The 17,500-nt window shown below is 31.4% G+C and overlaps 1 protein-coding gene across 8 annotated transcripts in view; it reads right to left on the bottom strand.

Annotated features, from left to right (window-relative positions):
• Positions 1–17,500, bottom strand: part of LOC145303489 (uncharacterized) — a 731,279-nt gene that overhangs the window by 292,609 nt on the left and 421,170 nt on the right. For all 8 annotated transcript variants that reach the window (XM_080144908.1, XM_080144909.1, XM_080144911.1 and 5 more), the window contains 6 exons: positions 16,415–16,525; positions 12,741–12,851; positions 11,253–11,363; positions 10,444–10,554; positions 8,127–8,237; positions 2,504–2,614 (listed from right to left, as the gene is read on the bottom strand). In XM_080144908.1, the coding sequence (XP_080001034.1) occupies positions 2,504–2,614; positions 8,127–8,237; positions 10,444–10,554; positions 11,253–11,363; positions 12,741–12,851; positions 16,415–16,525 (666 nt within the window). The remainder of the gene's footprint in view (positions 1–2,503; positions 2,615–8,126; positions 8,238–10,443; positions 10,555–11,252; positions 11,364–12,740; positions 12,852–16,414; positions 16,526–17,500) is intronic.

The following is a 17,500-nucleotide window of genomic DNA, read 5'->3' as shown; positions in this document are numbered from 1 at the left end:
AAGTGGTTGAAATTTTTTCTATTCTTTGTCTTCATTGTGACTGAAGGTACGTGTTTGTTCCCATTTATTATTTCCATCCCACCACAAGAGAGTGTGACACAAGGTCAAAATATAAGGATTGAAAATCTAGTGCACAATGAGAAGTGTACCATAGCCCACAAGCAAAAATCCTGAGCAGCACGATCTTGGATATGACCTTAAACTATGTCCGATGGCGAGGCCCCAGTTTTCTGGCTTTGGGGAGTGTGGAGCCACCCTTTAATTCCCATTGCTTCCAGGTCCACTCTGATCCGGAGTGGTAGTACCTGTTAGGATCCTGACTATGGGTTAAATAGAAACTGACTTGAAAAAAAATATATATTCTATTAAAAAGATTTTCTTCAAAATCACTGGATTCGGCATTAAATAACCTGAAAAGGGCCGATATGCCATAAAACAAAAACAAACAACCAACTGAGCAGCTCGTCAATATTCCACAGTTGTTGAGCAAGATGGTCGACTGAGCTTTAATCTTTAGTTTCTCATTCACAGTATAAACTCGTTTTACTACTTCAACTGAAAACTTAGCTTAATAAACACGGTGTTAAAAGTAAATATTGTACTAGACTAAATATAATACACTGACAGAGATTCACTAACTGGTTCCTCATTGAAAGACATTCACAGCAGGAACTGACAATAACTGTCTGATCCTAGTATCAGATAAAGTTTCCATGAACAGAGATTCTTTCCAAAAACTTGCTACATTATTGGAATACTTCTCTGCAGCCTACAACACGCGCGTCTGCAAATCCAATGTCAACAATTACTTTCTATAAACATGTCCTCATGAGTAATCAAATGGGTCAAAGTTCAATGATTTGACCTTTTAGTGCTCTATCAAACTCCTCCGTCAATTTTCGGTATAAATAATTGATATTTTAGATATAGGTTCCTTGGACATTGATCTAACTTAATAACTTGATTTGACCCCAAAATAATAAATATCGAGGACCTTTGCAATATATATATATATATATATATATATGTATATATATATATATATATATATATATATATATATATAAATATATATATATTTATACCTATAGACATTAGTGTTTCATGTTTTTGCATTCATCAGTGTAGAAAGTGACTATTTTGACCAGTCGGGAGATTCAACCCCAACCATGAAGCCACCTTGGACTGATTCCATTTGTTAAACCGGTACCCCCCGGTCACTAACATTTGCCACGAGAATTGTGGGAATTAAGGGAATTAAAAAACCTATAAACGCCAAATTTAGGCACACACAGTAAACATTCAAGAGGGTTCAAACGAGCAAAACCGTGAATGTTGCATATATATAATAGTTTTGTAAACAACAAATGCATTTTTATTTTTGCGCAAAAATGAATAAGATAATTAGGAACTTTTTAGTAACATGAATAGTCAGTAACAAACATAAATCTAGAACATAAAACGTAGAACTAATATCCGAAACGTTTTTGTTCTACTTTTTTTTTACAGGGAGGTGGTGTTTACTCAACACTGTTGGGTATCATGATATAAAAAGCTATTTAGTTTTTAAATACTAGGAACAGTTTTTCATGGTAAACAATTGACGATCCCTATAATAATATATAATAATATTAGAACTAGGGTAAATTCTTAGAATACCAAGTATGCAGTGGCGATTACGCATGTGGAAGGCGTTGACTCGCTTCTCTTGTCTGAGTAGATAGTTCATATGTAGCCGCTATACAAGTGTGTGTTGATAACGTAAGCGTTGTACACTGCCATCTTAGTTTCAGTGTAAGCTTTTAATGTCGAGCAAGTGTTGTAGTTGCTTTTCAGATCCGCTTGTCAATTTCAGTGTCAAAAGAGAAGTTATGGTGCGGCCAAGCTATGTGAACTGCTGAACAACATCGTTTGTACTAGGACCATTCCAAAAGTAAGGCCTCCTACTTTTTAGCTCAAAAACTAAAATGTTGAAGCGCTATGAAGATAAGAGTGATACCATTAAAACGAGCGGCATTATTGTGCACCAGACATTATTTTTCTACATAATCGCCACCATTCTCAATGCCCTTTTGCCAACCTTTTTTGATGCTTTGATCGTAAAAGTTCGGAGCATATCTTGTCAGTCACATCTCTGTCGCTATTCTGAAATCGTCGAACCCATCTTATAACTGTGCTGATATCAACTGCAGCGGCATCTTAAATGTTCAACATGCGGCGGTTAATGTTGATCAATTCAATTTTTTTCTGCATAGTGGAATTCAATGACGCATTTCTGCTTCTGACGCACGTTTATGACGGTGGTTGCTTTCTTAGAGTCTCATATCGTTGAATGCATAAGTTCAGTCATCATAACAATGCCATTTGAAATCTCCTTTGATCTATTCCGGCGGAATAAAAAAAAGTTGGAGGCGTTACTTTTGAACGTCCCTCGTATATACATACATGCACTGAAGAAGTATTACTTAAACTAATTAAAATTAAAAAAAAACATGTAACTTACATTCTGAACAGGTTTTTCCCATGAATCCAAGTTTACATTTGCAGAAAAACTTGGTTCCTCTGTTGAAGCACTCAGCTCCGTGTTCGCATGGCTTCAGTCCGCAAGGATTGGCTGTTAATAAATTCAAAAAAGGTAAAACAAAGATTAAAACAATTTTTTAAAAAAACACAGATTCTAACAAATCAGCTTATATAATAAAGCATTGGTGTCAGTCTGTAACCGAAATTACATCTTCTTTCTCCAAGTTTTTTTTTTTTTTTTTTTTTTTAATCTGAAATCTTAACAATTATAATCTCATTTGTATATTAAAACTGGCCTTTATACATGTCTGGAATTAAAATCAGACTTTCATTACTATGTAAATGATCGGTATTCACATAATTATTCTTAAAAAGCAAGTTTTAATACGTTGATTTACTCGCGTTGCTGATTTCGGACATGAATGATTTATTTGCATTATTATAAGTAGCACATTTACTTGTTTTCTTTTTATTATCTGTATGTGAAAATCTTTGCAAGTGAGGATGGGTACGAAATAATCACCAAAGTTAAGCAATGATGCCTGACCAGTACCATATAGGTGACCATTTGGAAAGACTAGGCGCTGTATGTATCGTGCTGAGTCATAGAAATTTCCAAGTTAATATCTCACTGGGGAAGATACACACCTAAATCAAGACAGAAACCAGCGGGAAACCACCGTTTTTACTTGTCTTCTCGAGATTATCATGGCACTACAATGTAGGAAAATATGGTCGCCAACGCTGTTAAAAAACAGCAGGGCCGCTGCATGCATGAATCTTTTTCTTTAGTTTTTGTTTCGTTTCATATTCCACTTCTCCATCATATTGCAATAAAATTGTATATCTATCTAGATCTATGTATGTATATACCTATAAAGTTCAGTTTTTTCTCACTCTGATATTTATATTAAGAGCCTATCTTTTCTCTTTTAAAATATTAAAATAAACTTCTCAATATGCTCAGTCATGCATACGAGAGCGACTACATGAAGTTTAACTAATTTACATATTCTCTTGAAAAACCAGCGTTCATTGATTAATTATTAATTTTACGGCGTTTTATTGGATAATTGTTTCACTTCCCTATTTTTATGCATAATTTCTACATTGTGCATGATTGCATAGAATTTAGGATGAAAACGTTCTGACACACTGACATCTTTCTCTTCCTCCCCCCTCTCTCTCTCTCTCTCTCTCTATATATATATATATATATATATATATATATATATATATATATATAGAGAGAGAGAGAGAGAGAGAGAGAGAAAGAGAGAGAGAATGAATGACAAAAAGTTATATTCCAAAATTCGTGATGTTGACCATTTTATAATTTATTCCTTTAATTCAGTTGACTTATACAATTCTTGACAGTATCTGTTTCGTAGCACAAAATCAATCAATTATTATATCAATCAGTGACTCTATTATGCCCTTAACTCATCAGAAGAAATAGCAACAACAATTCGTCAAAAGGAAATGTGATTTGACATGATTAAAATCCGAAAATTGGAAGAGAAGCTGCAAATACCGTTATATTTTTGCATTACGCCCCCCCCACACACACACATATATATATATATATATATATATATATATATATATATATATATATATATACTAGACTACCCATGATCCGTTGGGTCAGTATGTTATATTAGCTATGGAATTCATGTATGAGCGTGATACTTGTGACGTAAAGAAAATAGTTTTTTTTGACATAACAGAAACATTTCTATGAAAGTATATTAAAAGGAAAAATTACGGACGGATCACTTAAACATGAAAAAAAATCCTCCCTATTTGTGTAAAGTTACCTATTTTTCTGAATAATCGCTCAAAAATCGAAAATTAAACATGATTTTCGTACGAATCGAACGCCGACGAAAGTCATTTAGTAGCAAAAACGCACATAACCCTACCGATGAGAAATATAAAAAATGAAAACCCCTATTACAATCCTTCAACCAAGTTATAGAAACTTAAAATCTAAAAAAAAAAATTAATAAAATCTGAAGCAAAAAATAAAACCTAAATAAATAAAATAAAATAAAACTAATATTGAAACAGACTAGTAAATGTCAATAAATTCCCCGTTCTCACACAACTATTTTGTATCTAGAAATGTAAACAAAAAATAAAAAAAGTAGGAAGGAAGGAAAGAAAAGGGACGAATAGAGATTATTATTATTATTATTAGTAGTAGTAGTAGTAGTAGTAGTAGTAGTAGTAGTAGTAGTAGTCTTGGCTTTACTACAATTATTCTTATGTTTGTCAACGGGTTAAATTGTTTAGTTGTAAGAAAATAGCGACAGTATAATTGTAATAAAGAATAGTTGCAAAACACTGCCACTCTTCCCATGTTAAATAATAATTTCGAAATAATAACGTTAATATTTCAGTGCGCAGGTCAAAATCTGCAAAAGAAGCAATTTGTGTTTATTTGTTTACGTTGTTATGGGTTAATGTTTATGCACGCATGCGCAAATGGATGTCGTAAACCGGAAAGTGGGTTACATCACTCGTTAAAAGGTCATTTGCGGTTTATAATTACATATATATATATATATATATAAAGTGACCTTATTTGTGTATGTCTACCAAACTCCTCTTTGAATATTTAGTCTACTGACAGAAACTTGATATTTATGATATTTAAATCACTGGAACCCTTTCGATTTGGTTTTAAGCCTGTTAAAATACCTGCTAAGTGGTCAAAACTGAAAGAAAAGACAGTTAACCTTGGCAGGAGTAATGCGACTAGCTTCTAAGTATGTGTGCATATGTATTTTAGCCTTTTTTTATCCGATTGGCAATAGCTCAGATGGTGACGAAAGTTGGGGTGGTGAGTGTTTTAGTTTCAATTCCAGCTGATAGCAGCGAAGTAATTTTTTAAAATTTTGAAATCATTACTATATATATTCGATACACTATAATAATCAATAGAGAATTTGCTCTATAACAATAAATACGTAGTTTATGAATGCTTTACCATCCATTGACGATGATACTTACGATTTTTGAAGGCGAACCATTAAAAGATACATCTGCCTTACTTAAAAAATGCTAGGTTTATTTTAATGTCTTTAAAAAAAAACTCACCCAATAGTTTTGCTGATGAGGAGACGTTGTTTTAAAAAAAACTATAGGATAAAATGATTGTCCAAGACTTATTGTCTATCTCAATAAAAACATCGTTTCCGAAACGATCATACAATTTATTGATTTTGTTTTTTCTTCCTCATGAAACAGATTTTTCATGTTAATTATGAATTATCAATCATCTTACTCAATCTTAAAATAGCTCTAGGATATATAAACCTATCGAGCTTATTATATATCTACATTACAACGTTTTCGTTTATTTTAATTGTATTAATGAATTTACTAATACATTAAAATATACTCCGCTCTTTAGACTGTTCTTCTAATCCCTTTATATATATATATATATATATATATATATATATATATATATATATATATATATATATATATATATATATTACCTAGTTTTTCTGTTGTTGATTCTTTTAAACGATACTGAGGTTAGCGTCTTCACCTTGAAGATCGGATGCATTTTTTAGAAATTGCCCATTTATTATTTTGGGCGTAAACAAATAGTATTTTTATTTATTTATTTATTTTTAAAACAGTAATCTACGTACATGCATGTTTCGGGGCCCTATCCCTCTTCAGCGTAATAAATAAATAAATAAATAAATATACACTGGTAAGTTATATTCCAATAACTAAAGAAAAAATCAGTCCGCAATCATAATTTTTGCTTATTTTTCTTATTTTTAAAAAAAAATTTATAATTCAGGCGAATGCCTCTATTTTCATCTATATTAACTCACGTATTTCGTCATCATGATGGAAAATAGTGTCCTTATTCCATTAAGCAGCTCATAAGAGATGAACAGATTCAGTAACAGAATAAAAGGAAAGAAAGGAGGTATACAGGAAAGTTGGGGGGATGATGAGTAAAAATAATGAACCTTTTTAGTGAGATTTTGTCTGATTTGAATTTAGAAATCGAGGGGGAGGGATCTTTTCTTTTACTTTCATTTTTACCATGAGTTTTTTAAATAGTTTTAGCTAACTAGTTCCCCCATCTATTCTTACTAAGCTTCCTTATTATTTTTTTTTCAACTGATATCCGTTCGTATCTGATGAGCTGCATGATGTAATTAGAATAATACTTCTCCATCATGAGGGCGAAAAACGTGTAGGACAAGGAAGAAATTATAGGAAATCACCTGAATTATGTAAAAAATATTATAAACAAAAAATAAAGATTATCATTATAGACTGATTTATTCTTTTGATCATTGGAATCTAACTTTCCACCATATATGCACTGAAGCTGAAAATATATCTTCATTGAGCTTGTTAATTGTAAGGATTAACACTTTATCAAAATGAATAAATGCCCCCAAAACTATATATTTTTATACAAATTCCAGAAATATATATATAGTTTTTTTCATGAATTTATATAAAAATACATTGTTGCTTGCCTAAGCGTATTGAAGAGCTGTGATAGAGCGAAATAGTTTGTCTGTATATGACTAAAATATATTCTCTTTTCTTAAATATATATTGGTAAGTTGTTGTGAGCCCGAAACTTAGCTGCATCATAGACTCTCCAGTATGTTATGATGTGAAATAAAGCTCCCAGAGAGCAGTATCATAATATCATAGAATCTGCAGGAGTACTAGGAGTACACATCACGTACGACTACCCATAATGGACACCACCAAATAGTAAGCTCTGCTTACCCTTTATCCTATCCTAGTAATCTTTTGGTTAATATATCTTTCTTACACCTAATCTATGTACTATGTTTGCCTTCCGTAATCTGCACCTTGGATCCACATCATAAGTGAAATAAAAAAAAAACTAGCACTGCTTTTTGTGTAAATAAGTGGATCTTCCGGCGTTTGACAATCTTGCAGGGAGGTGGCGACGTCCTTCTTTTTGGAAATTTATCAATGTTAAGTCGGGTTTTAATGCTTGAAGAACTGCTTCCCCTTGTTTGTTTTCTGTTGATGTGTGCTTTAACATTGGGTAACTTGGAGTTGTCTCCTTCTGGTTGCTTGTATATAAATGAGTGCATGATGCGTGTTTCTCCCCCTCCGTGTGTGGCATCATGTGAATAAACAGGCTAAGAAAATGTTAAGAGTTAATTTTTATTGTCAACCATTGATATAACTTCCTGTATGAAGACTAAAGAACAAGGCTTATTATTTAACCAACACTTTTACATACAGCACCTGGTATTCCCAAACTCTTACTAGAATCAACGTTGCTTAACTTCAGTAGTGTGATTATGTCGTATAACTTAACTTATTCTTGATCACCACCTTATAATGCTGAGTGTTTTGCAAATAGACACTAAATATTCTTTCTTTTTTTTAGTGTTTGGTGTGACTTCGCTGACGATTGAACTCCAGTCTTCTGGTCTGTTAGTAATCACGCACACCATTATTCAAAATAATCAGGTTTATACCAAATAAGACGGTAAGCCCAAGTAAGAAAGAGTTAATTCTTTGCAAGATAGATTGTTTTAAACAGAGACGAAATACCAACTTACGTTCGATGCAGGTTGGTCCCATAAAATCTTTGGTGCAAATACACTTGAATTTCTCACCATCGTTCGAGCATTTACCGTGGTTTTTGCATGGCTTCAGTCCGCACGGATTTGCTTTGAGAAAAAAGAAAGTTATTTTCACATATTTTTATAAAGATTCTACAATACTACAATAACATAACATCATTAACATTATGCATATATACGTATCCACACATATATACATATAGAAATATATATATAGATATGCACACATATATATAAAGAAAAATATATTCATAGCCACAAATATAGAAATATATATATACATACACATATATATAGAAATATATATATACACACATATATATAGAAATATATATACATATATATATAGAAACATATATACATATATATATAGAAACATATATACACATACATGTATATTTAGAAATATATATACATACACACATATATAGAGAGAAATATATATACATATACATCTGTATATAGAAATATATATACATATAAATATAGAAATATATATATACATATACATATATATAGAAATATATATACATATATATATATAGATATATATATATACATATATATATAGAAATATATATACGTATACATATATATAGAGAGAAATATATATACATAGACTTATATATATATATAGAAATATATATACCTATATATATATATTCATATATACATATATATATGTAGAAATATATATATTATACATATATAACTACTTAATTTACTCACATAAAATTAATATACGAAAGTATAGATTTATGCGTAAACTTTAAGTATTTACTTCAAAAGTGTTCGATACGTATGTAGAGCTAGTTAGTAAGTTATAAAATGTATATGGCAATTAAGCTACACTGAATATTCCGCATTTCATCCACTCTAGGATCCTTCAGGCTTATGAAACGCGAAACGCGAAACGCGAAATATTCAGTGTAGCTTAATCGCCATATACATTTTATAACTTACTAATATACATATATATATAGAAATATATACACATACATATATATATAAAAATATACATGCATATACACATATATATAGAAATATATAAACATATACATATATAGAGAAATATATATACATATACATATATAGAGGGAAATATATATATATATACATATATCGAGAGGAATATATATATATATACATATATAAATATATATATATAAATATATATATAAACATATATATAAATATATATATATAAATATATATATAAATATATATAAATAGAAATATATATAGAAATATATATATATATATATATAGAAACATATATATATATAGAAATATATATAGAGAGAGAGAAAGAGAGAGAAATATATACATAGAGAGAAGTATATATATATATATATATAGAAATATATATATAGAGAGAGAGAGAAATATATATATATATATAAATAAATAAATATAGAAATAAATAAATATATATATATATATAAATATATATATAGAAACACATATATATAATATATATATATATAGAAATAAATATATATATATAGAAATATATAGACAGAGAAATATATATATATAGATAGATAGATATATATAGAAATATATATATATATAGAAATATATATATATATATATATTGAGAAATATATATATGTATAGATATAGATATATATATAGAAATATATATATATATATAGAAATATAGATATAGGTATATATAGAAATGTATATATAGAAATATATCCATATATATATATATATATATATATCATTGGATCATATAGATCATCGGTACCGTCGGTTTCAAGCCCGATAATAAAGCCCGTTTAAGGTATCCTTATCAAGCTCTCTTCAGCCAATATTGAGACGCTGAAAACGTACACAATAAAACAATAAAACAATACGTTTTAGTGTCGCGTTGATAATTTATTTGTAACGCAAATTTAAAAAAAACATATTTTCGGGGTTATTTATTTATGTTGGGCGTGTAGAAGAAAATGTATGCATGTTTTTTGAGAAAGGTGTATTAAAGGTGTATTAAAAAATGGAGAATGACTGAAACAAAAAATGAAGGTGGTGGGTAAATCGCCGGTGTAAAATGCTCTTATGGTTGTCAACGGGTTAAAATAGATTTATTTCTAAGAAAATTGCGTTAAAATAACTTAAACGTAATACGGAAATGAACGATGTAAAAAAAAAAGCAGAGAGTATTAACAATTATGTACGCATGCGCAGCCCTAAACCGGATGTAGGGTTACAACACCCGTTACAAGGTCAATTTTTAATGAAATATAAATTATTAATGAATGATAGAAACTATTTAAATGCTTACGTTCGATACATGTTCGTCCCATGAAGCCTGCTGTGCAAACACATTTGAATGTATCTTTATCGTTGGAACATTTGGCTCCATTCTTGCAAGGTTTAAGTCCACATGGGTTGGCTAAAAAAAAAAAAAAATGAAAAAAAATATGTGTTTCATAATATTTTTTTAGAGAAATAGCTGTGATATCAGAAATAAGTTTATTGTTCAATTGATCATAAAAATCTACACTTTCTCTTATTCAATATATTTTGGAGATTCTGGATTTGCTCAAGTGACAAATCCTTCAGCACTGAATCAGGTCTTTTTCATGCAAAGTCGGAAAGAGTAACAATAAGATTAAAGAATTATACAGTGTAGAAGTTTGTTACATCCGCCCTATTCTGTCCAGACGGTGCTCCATCCGACTACAATCTATTTTGATTAATGCAATACTTTATGAAGGGTCCACAATATCGATCTTTCAATGAAGTTTAAAAAGCATCAAGATTTTTTTTTTCAATTCATAATAAAGGATTACTATTTAAGAACGTTCAAAATAATTCCCGCCCTGTCTCATGCTTCCCTGGAGTTTTAATATAATGCAAACACATCTTGTTGCTTAACTTCCCACATGACCTAAAAAAGCAACGACTTACGTCCATGTGGGAATACGTATTGTTTGTGGTACCCCCCCCCCAAAAAAAATAACAAAAAACAAAACAAATAATTGCAAAATAAAGGAATGTATCCTAAACAAATGTTTCTGTCTTTTTGGAAGTATTACGTTAATAAGAAATTTTAGACTAAAATATAAACCATACACATATCATACTCACGTGTAACGCAAGTGTCTCCCATGAATCCAGGTTTGCATGTGCAAATAAACTTGGTTCCATCGTTTTTGCATTTGGCTCCATTCTTGCAAGGCTTCAGTCCGCAAGGATTGGCTGAAAACGAGAATAAAGTAAAAAAAATATCAGCACGCAATAAATTGCTAGCTCATATTTATAAGAGTGAACTGATACGTCGTCAATATCTCTTCCATGTGCAATGGAGATTTAGATAAACAAAATCAGACTTTCTTCACAATTTAAGTGTATATATGAAACACCATATCAACACTGATGTGAGTTTATTTTTTTCAATACAAACATACTATACTTTATATATATATATATATATATATATATATATATATATATATATATATACATATATCAATAATCACACACACACACACATATATATATATATATATATATATATATATATATATATATATACTAGCGTTGGGATGATTAATCGAAATCGGGAATCAGAAAAATCGGAGCCTTTGGGAGTGTTGGAATCAAAAAATATTCGAACCTATTCTCTGATGCCAAGACCGATTCCTTAAAAAGGTAAAATCTTCTGAAATTTAACCCCTTGGAAGCCAAACTTTCAGAAACAAAAACGATTATTAAAGCTTGCCCTATGTCTGAATACACTTTATGTAAAATTTCAAATGTTTAGACCAAAAATTCGCTGAGTTAATTGGTAGAGACTGCAGAGGTAAAATTTGAAACCAATTTTGACCTCTTAACATTTTACGCCAATCAAATTAAAAAGCATGATCCATGTCCAAGTAACCTACATTTTAAATTTCAGGTGTTTAGACTCAAAATTGGCGGAGGAGTTTGGTAGTTTTCAAAGGTCAAATCGTTGATATTTGACCCTTTGACAGCCAAATTTCTGGCTGAAAACCGATTAAAAAGATTTTCCCAAAGCTCAGTACCCCTTATCTCAAATCACGAGTCTGTAGACTGAAAATTGACAGAGTAGTATTTTAGTGAAATGTACACACATAGACACACACACGCATTTCACTTTTATAGACATATAGATATGTTTCTTGCAATTATATATATATATATATAGAGAGAGAGAGAGAGAAAGAGAGAGAGAGAAAGAGAGAGAGAGAGAGAAATATATATATATATATATATATATATATCTTGAAATCAAAAGTGGTCCTGGATATGACCTTAAACTATATCCGATGGTGAGATCGTAGCTTGCGGGCTTTGGGGAGTGTGGAGCCACCCTTTAATTTCCATTGCTCCCAGGTCCACTCTGACCTGAGTGGTAGTACCTGTTAGGGTCCCAACTATGGGTTAAATAGAAACCGACATGAAAAAAAAATATTCTATTAAAACATTTTTCTTTCAAAATAACTGGATTCGGCATTAAATAACCTGAAAAGGGTGCATATGCCGTAAAACAAAAGCAACCAACCAACAAATAAAATTAAAAGTTAACCATACAGAATAACAGTATTGACTCACGTGTAACACAAGTTTTACCCATAAAACCAGCCGTGCATTCGCATCTGAATTTGTGTCCATCATTGAAGCATTTCGCTCCATTCTTGCAAGGTTTAAGTCCACATGGGTTGGCTAGATTTGAAAAAAAAAAATAACTGTATTTAATATGAGCGTAAAAAAAACACAGGCTTTAAAAAAAACAATTTGTTGTTTACTGTTTTTAAGGATTAATGCTTATTTTACACTTGCATGGAGACCAGGCGTAGTGCGGGATCAGGGATAATGGAAGAGTTAACACACTACTTATGTGTTCAGTTTGGAACATATTCGTTTTACCTGATTGCCTTTCTCTGTCTGTTTATCCCTTTCCTTCTTTTCCCTCTCAGTCCTTTTCTCTGTCTTTCTCTCTTTCTTATTAAATTTATATATGTGTGTGTGTGTGTGTGTGTGTGTATGTGTGTGTGTGTGTGTGTGTGTGTGTGAAATTCCAGGGTAATATCTTCCAGAGGTGAAGCAAGCACTGATGAACTTAAATGAGGTTCATACAAGAGGGCTCAATACCGAAGTAGAGACAGATATAGTAATGCAAAAGATGGCCCTACATCACATTGAGATAAATCTATTTAAAATTTCAAGGTGATTCTATTATTTTGTCCAACTGCTGTATATATATATATATATATATATATATATATATATATATATATATATATATATATATATATATATATACTAGCATGGGTACCCTGGGTTGTCATGAAGTTCTGTTTGGAACACACCTGCTATACTAATCATTTTCATCATGGGCAACGTGGATACTCTCACAATAATTCCAAAACTAAAAGAACGAATAAAAATATGTAAATGTAATCGCCACAAAAAAAGTATGTGATACCCTCTCCACCAGATATTTTGGCAAAAGGGATACAAAGAGAAGAAACTATTCTCCGGATATTGAGTACTGAAAAGAACCCTTATGCCGAAATAGAGCATCACTTAATACACTAATGGTAATTTGTATATCTCTTCCCAATATTATAGTCATCCATGTACAGTACTATTTTGCTGTTCACACCGGCCAAATGACAGTCAGAGCTTCTAACCATTGCGCTATTCAGCTGCTGCTATGCGGGCAGTGAATTAAAAATGTTTTAACATTGTCCAAATACATGAGCTCAATTTGTTTATATAAAGAGCATATATATATATATATATATATATATATATAGTAATTTATAAAATATATATGGCGATTAGGCTACACTGAATATTCGGCGTTTCATCCACTCTAGGATTCCTCAGGCTTATGCGCGAATTCTGTGGTTGTTTATCGTTTTTATATTGTCCTCTTCTATTGAGGATTTAGTTAGTCATCCTCTTTCTCAATCCTCAATAGAAGAGGACCATATAAAAACGATAAACAACCACAGAATTTGCGCATAAGCCTGAGGAATCCTGGAGTGGATGAAACGCCGAATATTCAGTGTCGCTTAATCGCCATATATATTTTATAAATTACTAACTAGCTCTACCTACGTATTGAGCACTTCTGAAGTAAATACTTAAAGTTTACGCATAAATCTATACTTTCGTATATTAATTTTATGTGAGTAAATGCAGTAATTATATATATATATATATATATATATATATATATATATATATACGTGTCTGTATGTGTGTGTATTTGTCTCTTTTGTATCTGGTTCACGAAAAAGAAAGAAGAAAGAAAAGAAAAATAGTAAAAGTCATGAATAGCTGACTCTTTGACCTATTTTTTACCAAACCAATTTTGTAAATTATGAGAAGACCTAATAAGCCTAGCATCGAGCACATATCGGTAGAATGGATTCGGCTTCTTCTGTGTCTACACAAAGAAGCACCAACCAGAAGAATCTTGAAAGATGGATTTAAAGTATGCAATAACCTTCTAGGAAGTCATCCAGAAACATGTATTCAGCAGATATTGGCAAAAAGTGATGCTCCCATGTAGAATCACACACACACACACACACACACACACACACACACACACACACACACACACACACACACACACGAAGTATAATTACCCACTGACACATATTTCTCTGTTATAGGTCTCATCAGCATAGCTAAATAAACCTAGCAAATTCATAACCAGGACCCCGTAGTCTGAAGACTAAAGCTCTAACATTGAGTCAATCCCCATTATTTTATTTCAGTTTTTATTTTTTTTATGAATCAATCATTTCAAGTTTTTCAATATATATTTTAAGTGAGTAAGATGGAAAAACAGTGAACATAATATGATAGAAGATTTGGAAAGGGATTTGGCACAAAAAAGTGTAAAATCTGAAATTGTAGTGCACAAGTCACACCTAAAGAACTCTGCAACATATTCACCAAATGTTATGGGGTCAGCTGGAGTACCTATATCTGTATTAATGGACTTACCCAGAGACTATAAATATTGTTACATCTAACACGATGTTGGGTAGCAATTTATGGCAGTTATGGCCCCAGAATCATGACGTGTACTTCAGTAACATTCTTTTGCTAATATACTTTTTTATTAACTATGCCGCTATGTTTATCTTGATTATTACCAGCCTAAAAATCTATAACAGCAAAAAAATTTGGTACTCATGCACTTAATGATCCGTGCTGATACAATAGCGTTATTATTTAAAAAGCCATTCTTAACATGGGGAGGGGAGGGTGTTTTGTACCTATTCTGTACTTTAACCTTACAATTGAATAAAAAAAAACATATTTTAAAACTTTAATTAAACATGGAAATACAATTAAAAAAAATAGCACCAGATCAGTAAGTGCATTAGCACCAAAAATGTATGTGCTAAATCTCTAAAATTTGAAAATGTTATGCCTACAGTTGTTTCAACTGTTAATTTTATAAAATCCCGAACATTTACCAGTTGAACAAGATTTTAGAAAAACAAAAAAACTTGGACTCGAGTATGGAATCCTGGTTTATAGTAAATGGATGAATAACCCTTTTAAATGGAATAATGAGATATTTTTTTACTAAGGAGTCACCATTTATAAAGGTCTAAAGGCCACTTGAAGATAAGGATTAATAAGTATCATGTAGAAACGACATTGTGATGATCGGTATAGGCGGGCAATCAGTAGAATTTGATTTTAAGAGCTCAGCTCAGCAATAATTTGTTTACATTGGACTTAAAACATCCATGTTATAGTTAGCTGGGAAGCAGCACAACGTTATTATGTTCCACATAGAGGTAGTGCAAGATAAGAAACTTTATAATGGAATTTAGTTTTAGTCGCAGATAGAGAGTAGGTGAAATTGTTGATAGTGGTTGTAGGTGGACGATTCTTTGTTGTGAATGTTTTTCAGTGGAGGTCATAGATTGAAGCCAGTCATGCACCTGTCATGAGAATAACGATAAAACAGAGATACACTAGTAACGTCTCTTCTGTGAGAAAGAGTTAGTAGAGGGAGAAAAAGAAAACATCGCCCACTAGATGTCGAAGCTAGTTTTGTACCCTGTCAAGGCAGGAAAAGATGCTTGGAGCTGCTCCTACTCAGATATTGCAATAGTACTTCATTTTAGGGTGTAATGCAGGAAGATGCTTGTGTTGCCTTATATGGAGTGGTTCACTATACCAATTGGCACAAACATTGGTGAATTCTACTGCTTTTATGAAAGGTATATTAATATTGTACTCACGTTCAATACAAGTTCTTCCCATGAAGTCATCTTTGCAAACACATTTGAATGTGTCTTTGTCGTTAGAACACGTGGCTCCATTCTTGCAAGGTTTAAGTCCACATGGATTTGCTGAAAAAATAAAATATTCAATCAATTTTTGCTTTACTAATGAGTTACCATTTATCAAGAGCAATAGCCACCCGAGGGTATGGGAAAATTAAAAGGATGGATTGTCAGTTTTATTGTGAAAAATAATCTGGCCAGTATAACGTAAAATATTCCCTTGTAAAAATTCTTCTTTTTTATCTATGAGAGAGAAAGGCTGTTTTTAAGATCGGATTTTTTCGATTTCGATACTTATTGGAGGAATTTCTATACAAAACATATCCAAGAACACTGCTAGAAATATAAATTACGTTTGTGTGAAATTTGCAAAAGATAGGCTCAGCCGTTTCAGTACCTATGAGGAAGGAACTAGCACACACACACACACACACACACACACACACACACACACACACACACACACACACACACACAGACACACACACACACACACACGCACGCACGCACACATACACACACACGCACACACGCACACGCAAGGTGACTTTTATATTATAGTATATATATATATATATATATATATATATATATATATATATATATATATATATATATATATGCCTTGTCGGATTACAGAGTATAACGCATATCTTATCTTCCTTTTAATAATATTATTGAAATTCTTTCCCCATTTCCTTGTGCTTATTTGTCCACGGATTTCTGCATTTTGGATTATTTTGGACCATCTTCCAATTAAGCGATTCCCTTGGATTTTACTTGTGTGAATAGAAATTTAACTAATTTTCTTGGATTTGCATTTTTGGATTTTATCGTCATTGGATACTTTACCTTTCACCTGACTCTCCATTCACGTGAAATCACTTTTTTCTTCACCCTATTTCCTCTGCTTCACTTTTTGTTATCAAGTAAGATCTTTGACTTACTTATAGTTTCATCAAATAGTTTTGCAAGCAAAATCCGATCCCGCATTTTGCTAAATCCTACCCTCTGATGAGAAGGAAAGTATTTCATCGAAAC

This window comes from Euprymna scolopes, chromosome 19, assembly GCF_053919585.1.
Source record: "Euprymna scolopes isolate OS-2025 chromosome 19, ASM5391958v1, whole genome shotgun sequence".
Lineage (NCBI taxonomy): Eukaryota > Metazoa > Mollusca > Cephalopoda > Sepiida > Sepiolidae > Euprymna > Euprymna scolopes.
This window is presented reverse-complemented; position numbering and strand designations above follow the sequence as displayed.